The sequence below is a fragment of the Sus scrofa genome, chromosome 1 (assembly GCF_054392235.1).
Source record: "Sus scrofa isolate SSC_HxYL_T2T_F1_AM1 chromosome 1, Sscrofa_HxYL_maternal_Yorkshire_Landrace_v2.0, whole genome shotgun sequence".
Lineage (NCBI taxonomy): Eukaryota > Metazoa > Chordata > Mammalia > Artiodactyla > Suidae > Sus > Sus scrofa.
In genome coordinates, this window is record NC_139383.1 from 14,678,649 (window position 1) to 14,702,945 (window position 24,297).

General features: G+C 43.6%; 1 protein-coding gene across 6 annotated transcripts in view; it reads right to left on the minus strand.

Moving 5' to 3' along the window:
- Positions 1-221: 221 nt before the first annotated feature.
- Positions 222-24,297, minus strand: part of CCDC170 (coiled-coil domain containing 170) — a 93,392-nt gene continuing 69,316 nt past the window's right edge. For all 6 annotated transcript variants that reach the window (XM_085023680.1, XM_005659137.4, XM_005659136.4 and 3 more), the window contains 4 exons: positions 20,853-21,026; positions 17,030-17,272; positions 4,974-5,210; positions 222-2,762 (listed from right to left, as the gene is read on the minus strand). In XM_085023680.1, the coding sequence (XP_084879806.1) occupies positions 2,562-2,762; positions 4,974-5,210; positions 17,030-17,272; positions 20,853-21,026 (855 nt within the window). In that variant the 3' untranslated portion in view covers positions 222-2,561. The remainder of the gene's footprint in view (positions 2,763-4,973; positions 5,211-17,029; positions 17,273-20,852; positions 21,027-24,297) is intronic.

Below are 24,297 nucleotides of genomic sequence, written 5' to 3' on the forward strand. Positions count from 1 at the left end.
CACCTTGTGACCCTGAATCACTTGCTATGCCTGTAAGACTATAAAGTGAAACTGGAAATCCAAATGGATCAAGTTCACATTTTTTTTCCTAATTGATACAGTTTATGCATACACTCAAATGTCTCCGACAATGATCAGAATAACAACCCCAGTAGCAATTATCACTCGAGTGATTTGGTAGAAGAGTTAATGCTAAATATTTTAAAACTCTATGTAGAAAATCACATCAAACTAATGCATTTTATTGGACCACATAAAATATACATGAATATTATAGAAGAACAAAATCTAAAACCAAAATGTGAAGCTGGCCTGCCAACCCTGGCATGAAAGCCACAGAGGGGAGGCCGACAACACACTGGCACTTCAACAAAGAGAGAAATGGCTTTATTAAGGGATTTGTCCAAATGTTAATAGCTAATGTGCAGATGGACATATACACATAGACAGAATTTATTTTTCTTATCCTGTATACTCTTTCCACCAGAAATTCCTAAGGGTTATATTCAAACATTTGTAACATCTCTATATGTGTTCAAGATGTATATACGCTTGAGTTATATATTGGAAACATTACATAAATATATCTTTGGATAAATGGAATGTAATTCTGAATAATAAAGAGAAAGTACAGTACTAACAACTACGGACCACTTTTAAAGTCTATGTGAACTGGAAATACAATTAATAATCTGTCAAAAAGGAAAAATAATATTATGACACAGTTTATGTTTTTAAAGTGATGCTGTTAAAAAGTATCTTTGAAGTGTGCTGGAAATAAATTTAAAGAGCAAATAAGTGAAGTTTATCAAAGATTGTATTTGGAAAAGGAAAACAGAAAGAAGGTACAAAAACCATCTCCCCCCACCCCCCAGACCCATCCCCATCAATGGTGGCTTCCTGTGACCCGGGAAGAGCAGAGTCACTCAGCAATTCTATCCCCCAGAGATCCAAACAGGGAATCCCAGGTGGACGTGGGTCCAGAGCAGCAGCCCCTGCATCCCTGGAGCATGTGGAGGGATTTCCAGAGACCACAGCCCTCCCCCTGGGAGAATCATCAGCTGCCTCCCCCGCCTGTGGCAGACCTAGTCTGTGGCCTCAGGGCTGTGCAGCAGCAAAAATGCCACCTCACAATGTCCCTGCACATGATGGCAAAAGCCAGGCAGGGCTGACCCACCTCCCAGCAGAGAGCCTCGGTCACACTCCCAGTGTGCTGCCCAACTCGTTTCCTTTCTTCTAGAGTTTTCAGTATTCTCTCAATGTTTGGATATAATCTATTTCTTTCCCTCTCCTTAAATTAGACACTACTGCTTTTAAGGGACTATAAAAATTATTTTCATGTGGTATAAATAGGACAATCACCCAAAAGGGAAACAGAAACAGATTTTTCTCAGGAAGTTAAGAATACGGTTTCCAGAAAAATATCGGCGTAGAAATTCAATAAAAAAATGTTTTCGTTCCCAGGCTAGGGGTCGAATCAGAGCTGCAACTGCTGGCCTGCACCACAGACATTGCAACACGGGATCCGAGCCATGTCTGTGACCTACACCACAGTTCACGGAAATGCCGGATCCTTAATCCACTGAGTGAGGCCAGGGATTGAACCCGCATCTTCATGGGTACTACTTGGGTTCCTAACCCACTGAGCCACAATGGGAACTCCCGAAAGTGATAGAAATTCATTATAAATATCTCGATTGTGAAAAAGTATCCCTGCTCTAGGGATATTTTATACATTGGTGAATGAACTATGTAGGACTTCTTCAGCTTATACATATTTCATCTTAAAAGATTTGTTTTTAGAGTACCGAGCTCAGCTCTGTTCCAGCGTTAAAGGCTACCCCCAAATATGATCCGGTAGCAACATTTAAAAGAGGTACTTTTTTTAACAGGACCTCAGACCTATGTCTGTTTCATCCAAATAATTAGATATACTGCTTTTTAAAGAAATCACATAGGTGACACTTAAAATCTCACTCGCTTTTGGACCTTAATCCTTGACTGTACAGATGTTTTCCTTCCTTTATGACGCGGGAAACTTCCACCAGGAGTTGAGGAGAAATGGGAGGACTGTGAAACAGCTGAGACCGCCTGACCTTGGATACCGCGCCGACAGGGTACTCATTCTGGTTCTGTCACTAACAACCTAGTCATAGGCAGGTAGCCAAGATCACCTCGCTGAGCCCCAGAGAGGTTGTAAACTAAAAACACTAAAGTTTCTCCACCTTGTTATTAGGAGACTTAAACTGGACAGTAGAACTCCTGAGTCATAATAGATAGCCCCTAAATATTCATCCCTGCCATCACTGCCCATTCTAGATACCCAGTCTAGTGGAATGCGTCTCGGTTCAAAGTGCTAGCGAAGAAAATAATAGATTTTTTTTAGTGCCAAACCTTTATCCAAGGCTGGCACCTTTGAGATCCTTTTGCATCAATGATTGATTCTTGCCTTATCATCAAAGCATATAATATTCACATACTGTTCAAATTTCAAAGGTTTGGGGAATTTGTGAAATTGAGGATTATGCCCTAGCTCTCAGCGCCCTCTTCCTCAAGAGTGTTCAATGAAGAAGCTGTAAGTGGCCTTGCAGGTGCCTATCTTGCCTTGTAGGCACATCTTTGAGGCAGGCACAGGTGACAAAGGGATGCTGGTGTGAATGGATCAGTCTTTCAAGACATTTGATGATTTCATAGTCAGGAAGAGCAAGACTGGACATGTTCAAGCCCAGCATCTGGGAAACCACCTCCCGGAAGTCCACCAGCTGCAACATCAAACAGAACCACATTGTTTGAGAGAAGAAAACGTACCAATACTGTGAGACCAAACGCAACCAAAACACCTGTGGAAAACCAGGGTTTGCATGAGCTCGGCAAATTACTTACTCTCATTACTGTCCAGCTAATTCTCTCATTTATTAAATAAGAAGGCTAGCCTATTAAATCACCTTTAAAGTGCTTTTAGACACCAACCTCCAGCAATTTCATAACCAGTGTTCTGATGAGCCAATAAACGTGGTATTGGCCACAAAGTCAAGGCGCCCAGTTGAGCAACTGTGAATGAGACTCTGACATCGATAAGATTTTATTTTCTCGGGAGTTCCCGTGGTGGCACAGTGGTTATGAATCCGACTAGGAACTGTGAGGTTGCGGGTTCGATCCCTGGCCTTGCTCAGTGGGTTAAGGATCTGGCGTTGCCGTGACCTGTGGTGTCGGTTGCAGACGTGGCTTGGATCCCGAGTTGCTGTGGCTCTGATGTAGGCTGGTGGCTACAGCTCCGATTCAACCCCTAGCCTGGGAACTTCCATATGTCATGGGAGCAGCCCAAGAAATGGCAAAAAGCCGCCCCCCCCCAAAAAAGATATTATTTTTTTCCCTTTCTGGGGTGAATGAATAACCATATCCTTCCCTTCCAGGGCTATTCTGAAATGCGGATCACGTGAAGCAATGGCTGTGGACGTGTTCCTCGTACTAGGAAATGCTTTACAATTGCTGGTGTGGTTGTGCACTGGAATGTTAACTCGTTAAACTAAAGGGAAGGTAAGTGGCAAAAAAAAAAAAGAATGAGCTGATGAAAATGGGGGGGCTTCTAAATGATGATCAATGATGATCAAGTCACCTCACATGGATTGTCACCTTACAACCCATAACCTTGGGTTATGGCACAATTACGTCTCCATCTCAAAGGAAGAAATGGGAGTCGTGGGGCCGGGGGAAGCGGATGAAATGTGCCTTCTACCTGTTCAGATTCTCAGACTAGTTGCTGCGATTCTAGGCAAAAGGAGAAGCAGATCAATTAGAGATAGGTAATTGATCGGCTAGATCCCATCTAGAGGGACCTTCCATTTTAAGAACGGTGTGATCCAATCCAAAGACAGGTGTTTCATCCAGCAGCGTCTTCCAAACATCCCCAGCCTGTGCTCGTTCCCTTGCCAACCTCCTTCCCACGCTGAGTCCACCTCGGCAAACAGCCCTCTCACTCCTTCCGGCCGATTCTCCCCGAGGAAAGAGTTTCCCTCAAACTTTTCCTCTGTTTAGAATATGGCTAAAGCTCTTCATGGCTGAGAGGTTCCCTCTGAGACCACTCGGTCTTAGCATTTGGCCTTCATCAACTCTGCCTGACACATGAGTCAAGGCAGAGGCAGCCAAAGAGAAAAAATATCCTAGGATCAGCGTCCACTCTATGCCCTTTTGAGCTGCAGAAAGAGAGTGAGATGAAAGCCAAAAGCAGGGGTCAGGCTGCCCGGTACATTCCTTTATGCCTGACCTCCTGATAGGCTCACCAGATAAAACTCCTCCTTGCAACCAGCGGGCGCATGAGCTCTGTTTTATGGTTCACATCTGGGCTTGGTTGGCCATCAGGTCTGGGTGCCACTGTTTGAGATGTGGGACTGTTTCCTGCAACTGATCTCTGCTGGAGATAAAAGTTCCCTCCTGAGGCTGAAGCCCTGGGTAATGTTAGAAGATCTGGGAGAATGCAAACTTCAGAGGCAATCAGTGAATACAATAAAAACCTCTCCGCAACCAGAACCTGGCTTTTCACGGGCTCTCTGGGGCTTTGATAAGACTGTCTTGTCTTTGCTACAAATACGCCATAAAGATGTGAGTTGTTTTTCTCTTTTTCTTTTGTAAGGAGTAAGGCTCTTGAATTTATTTATTTTTTCATTTTTCTTTGGACGTTCCCAGGCCAGGGATGGAACCTGCACCACAGCAGTAACCAGAGCTATAGCAGTGACAATACCAGACTCTGAGCCCACTGAGCCAACCAGGGAACTCCCAACTTGTTTCTCTTAGTGGAGTAAATCATAATGATTCTTTTCATGCCAAAAAGATGCTTGGAGGGCAAATTACTTACTCTGGGATGGTACAGAGAGCTTGATAAATTGGTTATGAAGACATGTCTGAATAACTATCAAGCTTTGGAATCGTCCTATCCTTCCTAAACGAAAAGGTTTCACCACCATATTTCTACCCACCTGCTTTTCTCTCTTTTCTGCTTCTTCCAGAGATTTTTTTAGTGTCTTCGTTTCACTGGTGACCACTTCCAGCATGTTCTTGGCCCTCTCTTTATTCTCCTTAGCCTCATGCTCCGCAGTATCCAGTTCCGATTTGACAGACAGTAGCTTTTTCTCAGCCTTCTCCTTCATCTTTTCCAGTGTGTCTCTGGATTTATTTAGGTCTTCAATGGTCTTGGTCTGTTCCAAAGTTTTAATCTAAGACGTCAAAGAGAATGCTGATAATTCTTTCAGCATTTATGTAGGAAAATTGTAGAGACAGGACAAATCTGAAGTCAATTAAATTCATTTCACGACTTGTTTTATGAATCCATCCCAGTTATTCAGACTCTGCTAAGCATACATGCTGGACGAACATGTCTTAGGACAGTTATCATTTATAAACAATGAATTAGAGCAACATTATGGGAAATCAATGAGATGAAATGGTAGATAGTATGATTCTGGGGTTAGATATTACAATAAAGTCTGCAGGTATCCACACAGAGACTCTAATAAGCTCCACAGGTAAAGCAACTTGCACTTTCTACCCCTGCCAAGGGTCATTCCTGGTACAGAAACATTAGAAAGAGCAAAATGGAGTTTCCGTTGTGGCTCAGTGGGTTACAAACCCCACTAGTATCCATGAGGATGCGGGTTTGATCCCTGGCCTTGCTCAGCAGTTAAGGATCCAGCGTTGCCATGAACTGTGGTGTAGGTCGTAGACGTGGCTCGGATCCCGCGTGGCTGTGGCTGTGGTGTAGGCCGGTGGCTACAGCTCTAGTTCAACCCCTAGCCTGGGAACCTCCACATGTCACACCTTTGGCCCTTAAAAAAAAAAAAGCGCAAAATGTCTCCACTTTTGGCAATTTACCACAAAGAAGCCCCAGCCAAATTCTCCTCAAGTTATCACTTCTGTGAGGGAAATTCACAAGTTTTCAAGAACGAATGCCTTCTGACTTTATCAGTGAGCGTGGGAGGTGGGAGGGACCACAGCACTCACTGCAGGCAAGAGGAAAGGGGGGTACCTCTCTCTGAGAAGCTGTCTCAGGATCTTGAGGCCAAAACCAAGCATCCTGAGGTAGGAGGCACATTTTCTTCATTAGCTTAATATTTAAAATTATACTAGATCTGCTAACAAAAAGAATTTGAGTAAAAGGAAAGAAATTCTGTTTTTTTGTTATTGTTTTTTGCCTTTTTAGGGCTGCACCTGTGGCATATGGAGGTTCCCAGCTAGGGGTCGAAGCAGAGCTGTAGCTGCTGACCTACACCAGAGCTCATGGCAACGTTGGATCCTTAACCCACTGAGCAAGGCCAGGGATCAAACCTGCATCCTCTTGGATGCTAGTCAGATTTGCTGCTGCTGAGCCACAATAGGAACTCCAAAAGGAATGAAATTCTGATGTGTCCTACAACACGGAGGACCCTTAAAGACATCATAAGTGAAATAAGCCAGACACAAAAGGACAAATATTGCACAATTCCATTTATGTGAGGTGTCTGGAGGAGGCTAATTCATAGAGAGAGAATGTGCAATAGAAGCTACCAGGAGATGGGAGAATGGGGAGTTGCTGTTTAAGGGGTGCAGAGTTTCAGTTTAGGATGATGAGAAAGTTCTGGAAATGGACAGCGATGGTTGCACAACAGTGTGAATGTACTCAGTGCTACTGATTGGTGCACTTTAAAATGGTTCAGCGTTCCCGTTATGGCTTGGTGGGTTAAGAACTTGACCAGTAACCATGAGGACGTGGGTTCGATTCCTGGCCTCACTCAGTAGTTTAAAGCATCTGGCATTGCTATGAGCTGTGGTGTAGGTCGAAGACGTGGCTCAGATCCCGTGTTGCTATGGCTGTGGCATAGGCCGGCAGCTGCAGCTCCAATTGGACCCCGAGCCTGGGAACCTCCATATGCCGCAAGTGCAGCCCTAAAAAGACAAAAACAAAAAGCAAAAAACCTTATGTCCACACAACTACACATGAATCTTCACAGCAGCACTATTCATAATCCCCAGAAAGTGAACACAGCCTAAATATCCATCAACAGATGAGCAGATAAATAAGATGTGGTCTATCCATATAATAGAGCATTATTCAGCAATAAAAAGGAATGGAGCACTGACACATGTTACAATAGGGATGAACCTTGAAAACATTACACTAAGGGAAAGAAGTCGGTCGCAAAAAACTGCTGGTTATAGGATTCCATTTATACGAAAGTTCCAGAAAAGGCCAGGGGCTGGTGGGAGTGGAAAATGGGGAATAACTATTAACAGGCACACGATTTTTTTTTTTCAGGTGATGAAAATGTTCTAAAATTAGATAACAGTGATATTTCTACAACTCTGTGAATATATTAAAAACCACTGAATTGTTCACCTTTAAAGGAGGGAGCTTATGGTATGTGAATTATATCTTGATAAAGCTGTTATTGAAAAGTGCATTTACAAAGAAGCCTTTGAAATGCATCAAAAGAAATTACTTTGAAATAAATAAAGACATACACATGGAATGGATGAAGAACAAAGACCAGCAGAGTTCCGAATTTACTTCTGAGCCTCCTAACAGTTCAGACAAGGCCTACAGGCCTATTCTCAAAGAAGCGTGATTTCACATTTTAGTTTTCTTGAAAAGCATTCAAAGGTTACATCTGAAAATAATAAAATTAAAAGATACCAAATAATCAGTGTTTGCAGTCTTTTCCCTTCCTCCTTCATCACCTCCCTTTTTCCTAAGGAGGAAGGATGCTTTCTTGCTGCTTCTATTCCCATCCAGTTGTTTCAGGACAAATCAGAGGAACTGGGAGAGTGTCAGGGAAGAAGAAAGCCTGGGAGTTGAAACTGATCTATAGGGGAAAGAAGTGAAGGACGAATGGGAAGAAAAAGTCTGTGTTAATGAGGCTGCAAGAAGTGTTTTGGGAAGAAACCTGGGCTGGTGCAAGAGGGACTGGTGGAAGATAAACGTGTCATGTAGCGGGGAAATAAAGAGAGTAAGAGAAATGGAGAAAGGATGCTTTAAGATATTGTCACTCCTGGTGAATGAAATCCTCCTTTCTTTTTCTCTTTTTTTCTTCTCTTTTTGGAGTAACAGTAACAAAGCAACACTTATCATTTCATTGCTGGGCTGCTGATTATTTATTGATGAAGGACTCTGAGATGGTTGTGATTTACCCAGACTGTACTTGGAGGCTACTGTCAGAGATTAAAATCTTGACCGAGTCCGAGTTTATGGCGTATCTCCATTGAGACCGAGTTCCAGAATTACAGTGCAAGGAGCACAAGCTGACCTGACCTAGACTCTGAAGGGTCTTCCAACACCCCTGGGAAGTCAGAGGAATGGTCAGAACTAGTCTAAGATTGCAATTAGGACATGCTATGGAGGCAAAGTGTCTGCTAGGGATATGGATGTCCAGATGGAAAATTCTGTCAGTGTGACTTCACTGTACTGAGGAAGCTTGAGTCAAACACCTAAACTGGAAATTTGTCTTAAGCTACTATCACACACTCAGCTTCTTCAGACATTAAATTCCTTTCTAGGCAGAGAGGAAGTCAATGGCCGCCACACTCGGACAAGCTCAAAACTTCTGAACCGGTTCTATGCAGGAGTGAGGTCATCCCTTGGGAGACTGACAGCTGCTGTGGGACCTGGGATCCGGAAGATGCAAGAACAGCTGCGGTAGCTTGGGAAACACGCAAAAATAAAGTGTCTGCAACAACTGGAGGAAGGGATGCTGAGTCACCCTTTAACCAATGAGATGGCACCAGTAGGGCAAGCGCTTGAGACAAGGAAATGGCCCCAGGAAGTGCACATCTACAGGGGCTGACCTTGGAGCTCATGCATGGATTCCAAGTTATCAAAACCTACATTTGATTTGGACTGTATACTAAATTCCAGTATACCAGAGTATTGTCTCAATGTTGATTCCTAAGGGTTACAATCATACTGCGGTCACGCAGAAGAATTCTCTTGTTCTTAAGGGTTACCTGGTAAGGATTTAGGGGGGGAGGTGTCACGATGTCTGCAGCCTGCTCTCAAATGATTCTTCTCTGTCTCTGTATGTCTCTGTATCTCTCTGTCTCTGTCTCTCTCATTAAGCAAATTACAGCAATCAGTAAAATGTTAACCATCTACATGAAAAGTAAAAGAATGTCTGTCTTGCTATTCTTGCAACTACTCTATAGTCATTTTTCAAAAGAAAAAGGTGGGAAGGGAGCTTTCCCATGCATGATCAATCCATATGCAATGCATCCTATAAGCAAAAAAAAAAAAAAAAAACTGAATATATAGGTTACATTTATTTATCAATTATATGCACAACTGCTCCAAATAATATATCCTATAGTTTATCAAACATTTTACAAATTAGGGACATGAGAGGGTGAAATTTATATCAATTTTAAAACAAAGTTATCTCCATTTAAAATACAGAAATTCCCTTCACATGCCAGCTACCTCACTGCTGCAGAGAATACATGGGGCCAAAGTGAGAAGCTGCCAAAATGGCTATGTTGAATTAAAAACTTTGTATTAACAGAAGAGGAGTATATAGGATGGATAAACAATAAGGTCCTACTAAATAGCACAAGGAACTATATTCAATACCCACTGATAAACCAGAATGGAAAAGAATACGAAAAAAAAGAAAAAAGAAAAAAGAAAAAACAGAAGAGGAGCTATATCCAGCCTTTCTGCTCAGCCTGGAAAAACATTTACAGTGGGCCATCCACCAAAGGATATGGAACACAGCTTGGAGAGTTAGAACCACATAAATCAAGTCTTAATGAGAAGAATTTATAGCCAAGAATTTCTGAAAAATATGAGACTTTATCACAATCCTGAGGGCTGCCTGAATTCTCCTTGTCAGGGAGCAAGGAACAGACTCTAAGCCAAGCCACTAGGACCGAACTGGGAGCCAGCAGTGGGAAGGAAACCTCAGCCTCTTAACTCAAACCCAGCAAAGGAGATGGCTGGGATGGGTGCAGAGCAAACTGGTTTCTTAATGCAACTAAAGGAGAATCGCATATCCAGTCCAGAGATCAGCAAGAGACAGTGCCCCTAATTTTTTCCCAGTGGGGCAGAGATGGTCTTTTTTCCTTTTTTCTTTCTTTTTTTCTTTTTTTTTTTTTTTTTTTTTTTTTTTTTGTCTTTTTGCCATGGCATATGGAGGTTCCCAGGCTAGGGGGTCTCATCGGAGCTGTAGCCACCGGCCTAGGCCAGGGCCACAGGATCACAGGATCTGAGCCACGTCTGCGACCCACACCACAGCTCACAGCAACACCAGATCCTTAACCCACTGAGTAAGGCCAGGGATTGAACCCACAACCTCATGGTTCCCAGTCAGATTCATTAACCACTGCGCCACGACGGGAACTCTGGAACAGAGATGGTCTTAAACAAGACGGATGTGCCACCCAGACCCCCAGGGAGACCAGTCGGGTTCTGCATGGGTTTCACTTCTCCTGGACCTCACTTCTCATGGACACCATACCTAGCACCTGCCTCCTAAGGGAAAGAATTTCAGATCTGGTGAACGATTTTCTTCACTTTATAAGGGCCAAAGGCCCTGAAAGAGGTGATTAAATTTAAAAGCTAACATGTTGAATCTGCCAGAGGGTCTAAGTTCTCCACCAGGAGGGTCTTCAGGAAATCACACTGAAAACAGGACCCCACGGAGCCAGGCACCAAGCACAGACTCTCCGAAGGGGGTGGGCCCGCAGAAGAGGAGGGTTGCCCCGTGGCCCATGTAGATGCCACACTCCTCCTCACAGGACCATAGAGATGCCCCTAGGAGGGGACAGTAACAGAGATCAAAGGAAGATGTTCCACTCTGCAGGCTGAGGACACCTCTACTCCCCCACCACTCCACGCCGGGAAGGTTCTGCTGGATGCACACATTCAAAGGGGGCAGAATTCAAAGCAATTCAGGGTCAATGGATCTACATAATCAGAGCTGAATTCAAGATGGGAGGTTGCAGGGAAAAAACAAAGTCTGCACTGGCTGGTTTGGAGAAAGTTCTGGAACGGGGGAGGAGCATGGGAAGCAGCTGTCTTGTGTGAGAGATTATCAAGAGAGTTAGAATGCAGAGAGAGCTTTGCTGGTGGCTGAGGAAGGTTATCACCTTTCGGTGTTTCCTTGAGGTACTGTAGTGAGGGTAATAATAGCTTTCCACGAGTTTTTGGTTGTCTATCGATGTTTGGTCACAGCTCCCTGTAAGACTGGGCCATGTTCCGATTACTGTAACTTTCTGGTGTCGTCTGAAATCAAGGAGTCTGATTCCTCCAGTTCTGTTTTTCTTTTTCAATATTGCTTTGGCTATTAGGGTTTTTGTATTTCAAACAAATTTTAAAATATTTTGCTCTAGTTCTGTGAAGAATGTCCTTGGTAATTTGATAGGGACTGCATTGAAACTGTATATTATCTTGAGTATTATACTCCTTTTGACAATATTGATTCTTCCAATCCGAGAGCATGGTATATCTTTCCATCTGTGTCATCTTTATCTCTTTCATCAGCATCTTAGAGTTTTCAGAGTACAGTAAAGTTTTGTCTCTTTATGTAAGTTTATTGCTAGGTATTTTATTCTTTTTGATATGATGATAAATGGGATGGTTTCCCAAATTTCTCCTTCTGATCTTTCATTGTTAATATGTAGAAATGCAATAGATTTCTGTGTATTAATTTTATATCCTGCAACTTTAACAAATCCATGGAGGAGCTCTACCGGTTTTCTGGTAGTGTCGCTATCACTGCCAGAATAAAGACCCATTTCTCAGGCTGACTTCATCTAAGTCACCACTTAAATGGATTAAGTTCTAGCCAATGAAGACTAGTTGGAAGAAGTGTTGGATGGTTCCTGGAAAGGGGCAGACAGGTGTCCTTCCACATTTCCTTCTACCTGGTGACTGGAATGAGGCCAGAGCCCCAGCAGCAAGCTTGCACTAAGAGGTGGCACTGAGGAGGAAAGTTATTGCTAGGAGGGTGAAGCAGAAAGAGAGAATAAGCCAGAACCAGGGATGACCATGGAGCTATCCTACAAAACACGGAATGTCTCTGTCCATGCTTCTTTTTGGAGAAAAAGAAAGAAATGTCTCTCCTAACCAAGCCACTGTTATTACAGTGTGTTTCAATCCATTCATAACCAATGCTGGCTATAAAGCAACTGGCGTAATATGAGTTATGCAAAGAACTGGAGTTCTGCCACACAGTTTCAGCATCTGCATTTGCATTTGTGTGTAAGGCTATGCTTGTGTCAATCAGTAGCACAACTTTAATCATCCCAGGTTAATGAGGAAAGAGCAAAGGTAGAGTTAATACATAAATAATGTGTTTGTGCAAAGGGAGGCCAAACTAAGTCATGGTATACCTATCTGCAGTAGCAAAATAAAATACATGGTAGAATAATAGCTCTGTCCTTAGACAACATAAACTATAGGTGTGCCAAACTCAAAAAAGCCTATACCACAAGCAATCGGTACTACACATTCTTATTAATGGTGATTTTGGTGAAATAAAATCTAGTATATCAAATTAATATTGCTAAAATTTTTAATTTTTTTATACTTTTTTTTAATGGCCATACCTCTGGCATACAGAAGTTCCCAGGCTAGGGGTCAGATCAGAGCTGTAGCTGCCAGCCAACAGCACAGCCATGGCAACACCAGATCTGAGCAGCATCTGTGACCTAGACCACAGCTTGCAGCAATGCTGGACCTTAACCCAGTGAGTGAGGCCAGGAATCAAACCCACATCCTCACAGACACTATGTTGGGTTCGTAAGCCACTGAGCCACAACGGGAACTCCTATTTTTATACTTTGTTTTGATTTCTAACTTGTTTTGGACTTTATAATGGTAAAAATGGAATAGGATTAGGAAACTTCTATACAGTATTAAGTTTGTATATATGAAGCAATGTTATAATAAAATTATTTTGACTCAACAGAGAGGGGAAATTTAGGAAAGAGTATTTTTCTTTCAAAAAGAGATTTCTACAGTACTTACATTTGCAAGCCCAATTAAAATGTAATAGTGCATCTGGAAAGGTCTGCTTTTTCCTAGTCTAGAATTCCAGGGGAAATTTACTACATGGGTCTTAAAGAGGAAGACTTGGGTAAACTAGGAATCAAAGTCTTCAACCATGTTTTGCAGCATACATAGAAATGCATACAAAAAACCGCACACAAATGTTTGTAGCAGCCTTATTCATAATAAACAAAAAACATGGAAACAATACAAATGTCCATCAAATATTAAAGAGATGAATAAAATGTGGTATATCTATACAAGGGAATATTACTCAGCCATTAAAAAGAACTGGGATGATTAACTGTATGTGTCAGCTTGGCTGGGTCACAGTGCCCAGATATTTGGTCAAACATTACTATGAATTTCCTGTGAGGGTGTTTTGGCATAAGATTAACATTTAAATTAGTGGATTTTGAATAAAGCAGACTGTTCTTCTTTAATGTAGGTGGGCTTAATCCAATCAGTTGAATGCCTGAATAGAACAAAAGACACTTTCCTGAGCAAGACAGAACTCTACCAGCAGACAGCCTTTAGACTTGAACTACAATATTGGCTCTTCCTGGGTCTCCAGTCCAGATTTTGAACTTGCCAGGCTCCACAATCATGTGGATCGATTCCTTAAAATAAATCTCCGTTTGTATATATACACACAATCAGTTACTTCTGTTTCTCTGGAGAAGCCTAATATAGGAATAAAGTACTGATCACAACTTGGGTGAACTTTCAAAATATGGTACATGAAGAAGACAGAGGCAAAAAGCCACATTTCATATTATTCCATTTCAATGAAATGTCCTGAATGGGCAAACACAAAGAGACAGAAAGTAGATTAGTGGTTTACTGAGTCTGGGGAAAGGAAGAATACAGAGAAGTGTGTGGATCTCTTTATGCAAAATAGGACAACAAAGTAAACACACGAGCCAACTTTATTTACTTTCCTGTCTCTCTTCCCCTTTTCATCCGAGCATTCCAGAAGAGGAGGCCACCATCTTTGTTTCCACTTCTCCTTCCTTCTTCAGCCTACTGATATTTGACTTTTGTTAGAGCCTCACTCAACCACCATGATCTACTGCTATACATGCTTGAGCCACAGATGTCCCAAAGCCAAGTGTAGCAAAACAGCCCTTCAGTCTTCATCTTACTGCCACACCTGATGCTATTGATCGCAGCTTTATTCTGGAGTCCTTTTGCTCTTCTTATCTCTCTTTCTCTTTTTAGTCTCTTTCCTGACAATTTCACTCATCTTCTTGAAATTTACCAGTGGTTCCCCAGGTCCCAGAGCAAAAGCCCAGGCACGGCACGCAAGGTCCTGTGTGATCTGGCCCCTGTCCTCTGCCCAATTTCTTCTCCCACAGCTCCCTGACTCCCAGAAGTCATGGTGCTAGCAGCAGCCAGTCAGAGCTTCCATTCACCTGCTTATTGCATTTAATCACCATTTGCATTCTGTTTTTCAATCTGCCTATATCTCAGTTATTCCCATTCCACCTCCACAATATTTACATATGCACAGATCACCCATATGACCCATTTTCTCCTTTAACTCAACCACCTTTATAACTTAAAAAAAATTATTTTAAAGGGAATTTTATACGACTTTATAAAATGTGCCACAAATGGAAGATAACATTATAAAACAAACACTGTATAATGAAAAAAAAAAAAACAGTATTAGTAGGTTCTACTGCTGCTACTCAGCACTGAGCTTAAGGCTTATTCTTACAGGGTTTTGTTGTTGTTGTTTTGTTTTGCTTTGTCTTTTTAGGGCCACACTCACAGCATATGGAAGTTCCCAGGCTAAGGGTCAAATCAGAGCTGCAGTTCCCAGTCTACGCAGGATCCGAGCCACATCTGAGAGCTACACCACAGCTCATGGCAACACCATATCCTTAACGCACTGAGCGGGGCCAGGGATCGAACCTGCAACCTCATGGATACTGGTGAACTACAATGGAAACTCCCTATTCTTTGTTTAAAACATAGCCCAGCAAGTGTTCTAGAGGCATAAGGACATAGTAATCTCTAAATAAGATTTTCTTCTTGATGGTGAAAGAATTGAAAGAAAAATTAATGGGAACCCATTCTTCACTTCAGGATTGAACATCATATAATACCCTGTCCCGTACCATCTAGAAGAATTGTGTACACACCAGAAGTGTGTACCCCACACTTAAAAAGGTTGCTTCACACCACTGAGGCTGGAATTGGGAATTTGTAAGCCAGCCACTGTGACTGGACCCACGCGCTGCATAATCACATCACTGCGAGAGCAAAGATTTCATTATGAGAATCAGGCTTGTTTGTGAAAAAGTCAAATGGAAAGACCCCTTGAAAATGATTAAGATAATCTGGGCCAAAAATGATGCAAACCTAAAGCCAATGTCACCGAAACCAAAAGGAAACAGGGTCTCCAGACACAGCCCTGGGTTTCCACCACCTGCTTTCCTGCTTCCGCCCTCTTCCCACTTCTGCTTCCTGCTACAGGAAGTGCAGCTCCTCTCACCCCAACACCACTTCTGGCCCAGGGGTTGTCCTTTCCCAGGCTTCCTGCTGCTCCTCTCACTACTCTTAGCCAGGAGCACGGTTTAGGGGATCTGCTCCAAGCCTCTGATGGCGGGGCCACCCCCCACCGGCTTCCACAGTGAGCTCTCCAGCACCCATCTCCATCTACCTTCCGTGTCCCCCACGAGCGCAAATGGAACTTCAGGCTCCAGGGAATGGGTGCAATCGAGCCCCCAGCTCCTCCTGCAGCCCCTTTCCAGACAGGGTGGGAGCACCTGTGCTGACGTCAAGGACTGGCCCCCAACCAAATAGACACACACCCCAATGTTCACTCTCATGGACTGCGGGGGGTGGAGGGGTCGGGGGGATCCAGGATACTTACCTCTGATATTTCCCCACCCACGGCACCCCTTCAGAGGCTCCCCTGCCTTCCCCCCTCCTTTACATGCAAATATGTCCCCTCCCCTGGGCCAAGTCTGCCCTCCCCTGCTCCCGGGAAATAAGCCTCAATTTGGTAGCCTCGTGCTGATGCCAGAAGGGCTTCAGGGGGAAACGAGGGAAAACAGAGTGAGAAATATGCCCTAAAATATTGTCCTGCTACACAGGTTCAAGTGCTGGCCTCACTCCACATTCCTGTCCCCAGTTGGTCTGTCTCCAGATTCAGGAACATTCCAAAAGTGCATTTCAGAGTGCCCGTCTGCAGAGAGCAAGGCCATCGCTGTTGTCTGTATTTACGTGCGTGTGCGTGTGTGTGAAGTTATTGCCAGTGATGAGCATACGTGACATTGTTTTTTTTGTTGTTGTTGACATTTAAACATTTTTATTAAATCCCCAGTTTTAATGTCATTCTTCTCGGTAGCCCTTAGAAGCCGAACACCTCTAATACAGGAAGCGCATCACCCCAACCTGTCTGCCTCCTTCACTGCCCCGAGTAACACATCCCACAGCAAAACACACCTGTTTGCCAACTGACTCTTCTTAGCGAACAATTTTTTTTCAGGGCCGCACCAACGGCATACGGAAGTTCCCAAGCTAGGGGTCAAATAGGAACTACACGGCCTACACCACAGCCATGGCGACAAAGGATCCTTTAACCAACTGATGGAGGCCAGGGATTGAACTCGCATCCTCGTGGATACTAGCCGGGTCCTTACCCCACTGAGCCACAATGGGAACTCCCTGTGCTCATTTTTCTCTAAGCAAATTCCTGTAGGAAAATCCCTACATGATCCCTAATATCATTGCCACCCCTGCTTTGAAGAAATGTTTGTTTTTTTTTCTGTATGTCACACCACCGCTCTGACTGACTTTTCACCCAGCAACTAAAGCTTCAATATAAAAGAGACACGAAATTGATCCACTGTGCCGATTTATGTGATTTTTGCGTTTTTCTCACAACTCGAGAAAATCAGAGGAAGTTTTCTGCTTTTTTCCTCTGGTGTATCCCTTCTAAAGCTGTCACTCTTTCGTGTAAACATCTATGGAAACGGCAACAAGGAAACAGAGCTGAGCACTTGCCTTAAGCTCATTGGTGTCGGCCAGTTTGGCTTTGAGCTCAGTATTCATTTCTCGACACAGGCTGAGCTCCTTCTGCAGCCTCTCCACCTGTTTCTGCAACTTCCTGATGGTGACCTTGGCCTCGTCCCGCTCCACAGTCAGGGCCGATCGCATCTGCCTCTCCTCCTCCAGCTGGGCTATTTTCTGCCGGAGGAGGTTCACGTGCAGCTCCTTGCTCTCCAGTCTTTCTTTCTGAGTCTTTAGCTGGTTGGATATAAACAGGGTTTTTTAAAAAAAAAATAATAATCATCATTGAACAGTCAGTAAATATAAGTGAATGACTCAGATGCGTGATCTTTATCTACACTTCAATAAGACTCATTTGTAAGCCATCAAAAAAGGTTATTGGATCCTTTTTCCTGATTGCCTTTTTTTTTTTATCTTTATTCTTCCAAGAATTAATTCGGTAGCTGAAAAATATGAGACAAAAGAGCCACAGAAAATGTGCAAAGGAGTAGGCTTTCAGGGCCTGATTCTTTCCTACATTATGTGCATCATAATAAAAATGCAAAATTACTTTTAAAACTACTAAAATGGCCTTGTCAAGAGCAGAATGTAATAAGACAGACAAAATCCTCTCCAACACCCCATGGCAACTATACTTGTGCTGGTCTTTTCTGAAAGAAGATAAAGTGCAAATTAGGACCAAAAACCCAGACTAATTTCAAGCCCTGAGAACCAGGTTGAGTCATACCAAACACGTGAGGTGGTATACTTTTTTGTTTTTGTTTTTGTTTTGTCTTTTTGCCTTTTCTAGGGCCGCTTCTGCGGCATATGGAGATTCCTAGGCTAGGCGTCAAATCGAAGCTGTAGCCACCGGCCTACACCAGAGCCACAGCAACTCGGGATCCGAGACACGTCTGCGACCTACACCACAGCTCACGGCAATGCCGGATCCTTAACCCACTGAGCAAGGTCAGGGATCGAACCCTCAACCTCATGGTGCCTAGTCGGATTCGTTAACCACTGAGCCATGACGGGAACTCCGTGGTATATTTTTAAAGGAAGCAATGTGAAGGAGATGAGGAAACCTTTGTTTATACATGGAAAATCTTGGAAAAAGAAGGGCCTCCAAGAAGGTGTTAGTTCACTGGTGTCTTTTTTTATACGCTGGACCTACCCCATCCACAAACCAAGCTGAACGTGGTCTGCAAACAGCACTGATCATTGACAGGCAAACCTCTCTCTCTCTTTCCTTTCTTTCTTTTTTTGCTGTGCCCACGGCATATGGAAGTTTCCGGGCTGGGCATCAAACTGGTGCCAGCACAGAGACAGGCTGGACCATTAACGCATTGTACAACAGCGGGAACACCTCAACACTGCTTTTATTTTTTTTTAATGATTTTTTTTCCATGATAGCTGGTTTACAGTGTTTTGTCAATTTTCTACTGTACAGCAAAGTGGCCCAGTCTCACATACATATATACATTCTTTTTCTCACATTATTCTCCATCATCTTCCATCAGAAGCGACCAGATACAGTTCCCAGTGCTATACAGCAGGATCTGACAGGCAAACTTGACAAAGTTTTTAGAAAAAGATTACAGACACTGCAAGGAGAAAAAAAAAAAAAATCCTCCCAGGCTTCCCCATGTCACAAGTGACAGGAAGCTCTTTCATCAGTTACAAACATTGGGAACCAAAATCATGTAGAATTATAGAATGTTAGTGCTGAAATCAGCACATTTTCCCTAATTTATACTCTGCATTAGTAAAGAGTTCCGAGGTATAAAGGATTTACTGAAACGCAGGCTCAAGTATCTGCCTAAAGTGGCAGCACTGTCCGTGTTCGCATGCTTTTTTTAACAAGGCCCTTTTAGTATTTCTCTAAACTCCCTTTCCTGAGCTTCTTCATGTCAGATTCCACTCTACTGCAACTTTAGCCTGGTAGGTTCTATACACTGGTCATTGTCATAATTATACAATAGTTAAGAAGGAAAGGGGAGTTCCTGTTGCGGCTTAGCAGAAACAAATCCAACTAGTATCCACGAGGATGCAGGTTTGATCCCTGGCCTCATTCAGTGGGTTAAAGATCCAGTGTTACCATAAGCTGTGGTGTAGGTTGTAGACACAACTCAGATCCTGCATCGCTGTGGCTGTGGTGTAGGCCGGCAGCTGTAGCTCCACTGCAACCCCTACCCTGGGAACTCCCATATGCCTTAGGTGTGGCCCTAAAAAGTGAAAGAAAGGAAGGAAGGAAGGAAGGAAGGAAGGAAGGAAGGAAGGAAGGAAGGAAGGAAAAAGGAACAGTGTTGGATATCGAGGGGAAAAATCAATTATCTGAGGAGAACTTCGGAAAGAATTATAGCTCTCTGATGGCAATAGGAGCTGTCTGCTTTCTTTTATAAAATATTCCTAAAGTTACAGTAAATGGCAAAGACGTCAAACATGAGGAGAGCATCTTCTATGAACCAAGAGTTCAAAAATGCTATTTATTAAAAATTAACCACCTCACGAGGTAGGTACCATCCTCATCTTACATACAAGGCAACACCACAGAGAGGCATATAATTTGCGCAATGTCACACAGCTTGGTGGAGCCATATTGAGAACCCAGATGCGACTCATTCAACAGCCTGTACCCTATAATTCCACCACAGAATTTTCTCCTAAGAACTCTTCTAAGGACACATCTGGGTTTGCCTTTTTCTTTCCCCGATGCCAATAATTATATAACTAATAATCATGTTTTTATTCTTTCCATCCATTCATTCATTTCTGTAGTTTAAACTGTTTCTTACTCCTCCTTTGAGGGGGAGGAAAGTAGCTCTTTACTTTCTAGTGCAAGAGAGCTTATATAAAGGCGAGACGGCTAGATGACCCCTAGCTTCCTCTTCTCCCACAGGCATAGAAACAGTAGACTTTTTAGTGAGGCAAACAGCTCCCCAGAGTAAAGGCTGCCGTTTCCAGCCTCCCTGGCTGCTCGGTTTAGCCGTCAACATGTGGGGCCCGTGGGATCCAAACACAAGTTCACAAAGAAAACTCTGGGAGCCTCCTTTCAAAGCCAGCTCCCTTATGTGCTTTTGCATCTCTCTGTTTCATCCCTTTCTTTTTTCACCTGCTGCCCAGCACACAAATACAATCGTTCTAGGCACCACGGTGAACTACGAAGATAAGGGCCACCCTAGGGAGGGGAAATTAATGAGCTGAAATGAGCCTGAGTCCTTGTGAACTTGATAGAGCGGAGCTGCCACAGTCCCCCTAAGCTGCTTACCTCCAAAAATGTATGTGCAGGAAAAAAAAAAAAAAAAAAAAAAAAAAGAACAAACCCAAACAGCCAGTTCTACTTGTTTAAGCCACTATAACTCTGGGCCTCTGTGACTCACAACCAAACATAACCTTAGATGATACACTTGTAATAGAGACGCAGATTCTAAATGCAGATTTGGATAATCTGTTTCCTAGTCACCTTGGTAAATCCGGTCGGGTACATTTTTTTCAATGAGTAAGTTTCTCAGAAATTCCTTTTCTCGGAGTTCCCGTCGTGGCACAGTGGTTAACGAATCCGACTAGGAACCATGAGGTTGTGGGTTCGGTCCCTGCCCTTGCTCAGTGGGTTAACGATCCGGCGTTGCCGTGAGCTGTGGTGTAGGTTGCAGACGCGGCTCGGATCCCGCGTTGCTGTGGCTCCGGCGTAGGCCGGTGGCTACAGCTCCGATTCAACCCCTAGCCTGGGAACCTCCATATGCCGCGGGAGCAGCCCAAGAAATAGCAACAGCAACAACAACAACAACAACAACAACAAAAAGAAATTCCTTTTCTCAAGACCGGCAGCATCCCCTACCTTTCTCTGTAAATTGTGGGCGATTGTCTTGTGTTCAATGACTGCGTTGCTCTCCAGGCGGACCAGTTGCTCCGTACGGGCTAAAACTACCTCCAGACGCATGTCGAAGCCAAGTTCGGCAGCCATCCGATCCAACTTCATTTTCTCCGAAAGCTGATCCAGGAACTGAAGATACTAAACCCAAGAACAAAAATGAAAATGGGACTCAAGAAGGGAGTTAACCAGTGATCTCACAGTTTCCTGCTCTTCTCCCCAAGCTTACAGGTAGCTCCCATTAAACCCAGTACAGAGCCTGGGCCCCGACTCCAGGGTCAGGTGATGAATTCCTGAACTACCCTGCCAGCCCCATGTCCTGCTCCCGGTCCATCCTGTCTTGGCCCTCCTGCCAGTGACCTTGATGGTAAGTCTATCATACATTCTTCTTAACCCTGCATGCTAACTACCTCTGCATTTCTCTGCTTTGACTACCTGCTGCTCCTACCATGACCCTCCCAGCTCCTGGGCTCCGACTATCCACTTGCCTTCCTAAGTGAGGTTCTACTCACCTACGTGGGTCCTGGCCTCAAAGGTGGGAACTGATGACTTAAGCAACTGCCACTTTACTCTTCTTGGGTCCCACAAATCACTCCAAAATCAGAGCCCTCCTTACAAACATACTTGGACAACATTTTTTAGGGGGTGGGGGAGGGTTTAGTTTAAGGTAAAATGCTTTAGAAAGTATTTGTAAGAGTTTTTAATATATCAAAGTTAAAGGAACAACATTCTAAAATAAAGCTGTATCTGGAGTTCCCATCATGATGCAGCAGAAATGAACGCGACTAGGAATCATGAGGTTTCAGGTTTGATCCCTGGCCTTGCTCAGTGGGTTAAGGATCCAGCATTGCCCTGAGCTGTGGTGTAGGTGGCAGGTTTGGCTCAGATCTGGCATTGCTGTGGCTGTGGTGTAGGCCAGTGGCTACAGCTCTGATTGGACCCCTAGCCTGGGAACCTCCATATGCTGTGGGTACAGCGCTAAAAAGACAAAAGACAAATAAAAAAATAAAATAAAATAAAGGTGTGTCAGAGAAGTCAAGGTCCATAGTTTAACAGGGGAAAGTTACAAAACTACTCTAGAATCCTCCACTTGATTTTTGTGACTTCTCTGGTCATGCCAGATATTAAGGCTCCCTGAGGGCTCGATGCATGAGTCAATCAATCAGTGATCTTCCTCTATCATAATTTCATGATTGGGGTTCTATCTTTGAAGTTTTCTTCTCATGGCAATCACTCCTTATCCACTTGGCATTTTCAGGCAATTATATGTTGAAATGAGTATCATTTCCTGATGGCTGAAGTAGGCCAGCTTAAAGCCCAGAACGACCTATTTCATTCATGAGGCTGAAATTACTTGTAAGTGTATATTTTCCAATTTTGTTAAAGAGCAGGCAGAAAACTTAATCTCTCCTGTATAAGTCACAGCCATCACAATCACCGCTACGGTATTGGGCGACCGGACCACACACAGGCTGCTCTTGTCTCTGAGCCATCAGTTTGTCGCTTCTTCATGAGGGGTCAGGCCTCCTCGTGGAATGTTTCATGTCTCATCTAGGCAAATGAGTGTGAAATAACTGCTATTGTTTGTATTTTAAATAAAATCGAGTTGGTACCTTTCCTGGGAAGATGCAAAAGCCTCTTTTTCTATTTCTACGTGTGACGCATCCACTTAGCAGGTGAGGACCTACGGCCCAAAGGGGATTGAGACAGGATCCAGCCAAGAGCCCAGAGAGGAACTGCCTTCTCCAGGATCTTGGCTGAGCCTCCGAAAGTGACAGTTGCTTAAAGGATTTCTGTACATTTTATTCATCTGAATCGCGGTTTGGCATGAATATACTCTATTCTGTGTTGTGTAAACCTGTTACTTGTATTTACATTTAAACTGTATAATTTTGCTTTTCAGTCGTACATACCTACTATCCTAACTAGGACATGCATTTTATAGGCGATTATCTGTGGAAGATTCAGCATGGACAGAATGAGTTTACATGACATGCTTTCCCAACTGAGAGCTATTTGGGTGTAACTTCAATTAAAATTAATGAGTCTTCATCATAAAGGAGAGAAGAGGCAGCAATCTACCTAGAGGTCTTGGCTTTGCTATGTTTCTTCTGTTATTTAAAAAATATTTATTGATTCTTGCTCTAAGCCCTGGAGAAATCCAGAAAAAAAAAAATTCCCCTGGCCTCGAGAAGTTTGGGGTTGATTGGAAAAGAGGAATTAAAACATGGATGCAACAACATTGTAAAATAACTACCCTTTAATTTAAAAAAATAAAGAAGGGAGGAAGAGAGGTAGGAAGGAAGGATGGGGGAATGAAGGAAAAAAACATGGCTACAGTAAGGGTAATTAGTGCCGTGACAGAGCTAGGTCCATGCTGCATGAAGAACTAAGCCTCAGAGGACAGCCTTCCAGAGGAAGGGTCACTGGACCTGCATCTTGAAGGGACAGCCATTCCCAGGGGAAGGTGAGAGGAACATTTTCTAAGAGAGAACAGCCATGTGTAGTCCAGGTTGCCAAACGGGCCCCTCTTTTCTTTGGCCACGTGCCTGTTTTTCACAAATTTGGACACGGATGCCTTTGGACCCGGTGACCACAGACGGCCCACCCTACCAGCACCCTGGGGAAGTTTCCCACTTTGCTACCACTCGCTGGAGAGGCTAAAGGTAACATTAGCTAGAGGAACCTGGAGTTAGGAAGTAGCCCGGTCCCAGGAGACTCAAGCAGGACAAGAAGGAATCACCACCTGATCCCGAGGGCCATACAGAGCCCTTGACCAGTTTTAAGATCGAGGAAGATAAGCTTAGACTTGCATTTTATTAAGACCCCTCTGGGAGCAGGGGGGAGATGGGCTAGCAGGTTGCTTTGGCAGCCCATGCAAATTATCGAAATGCTCCAGACCAAAGCACTATATCAGAGGTGGGGGAGGGGATACTGAAACATCATTAAAGAGACAGAAGTTAGAGTGCCTCGGAATCGATTTGAAAGAGGGAACTACTGAAGACGATGCTCAGGATTTTGGCTTGGGCAACTGAAAGCTCCTCTCGGGAGAGGCAGGAGAGGGACAAATTTGAGGAGAGGGAATTGTTTGGGTTTTGAATATGTTTAGTGCCACATGTTCACGGAACATCTGGGGGCAGATTCCAGCTGTCAGATTTTTTTTTTTTTTTTCCAATCTAAAATATCACACTCAGGTGCAATAATTCCTTTCCTACTCAAAATTTCACATGCCCTTTTCAGACACCTGTTAGGGAAACTCTCTTCGCCCTCCCACATGTCTCAAATCTAACCCCTATCTCCATTCACAAAACCACTACCTTCTAGACCCGTCCTGGCTTCTGACCCAAACTCTTCTAAGAATTCCCCAACGGGCTCCCTCCTCTAGCTTCTCGACGCACAGAGCCACTCTGCC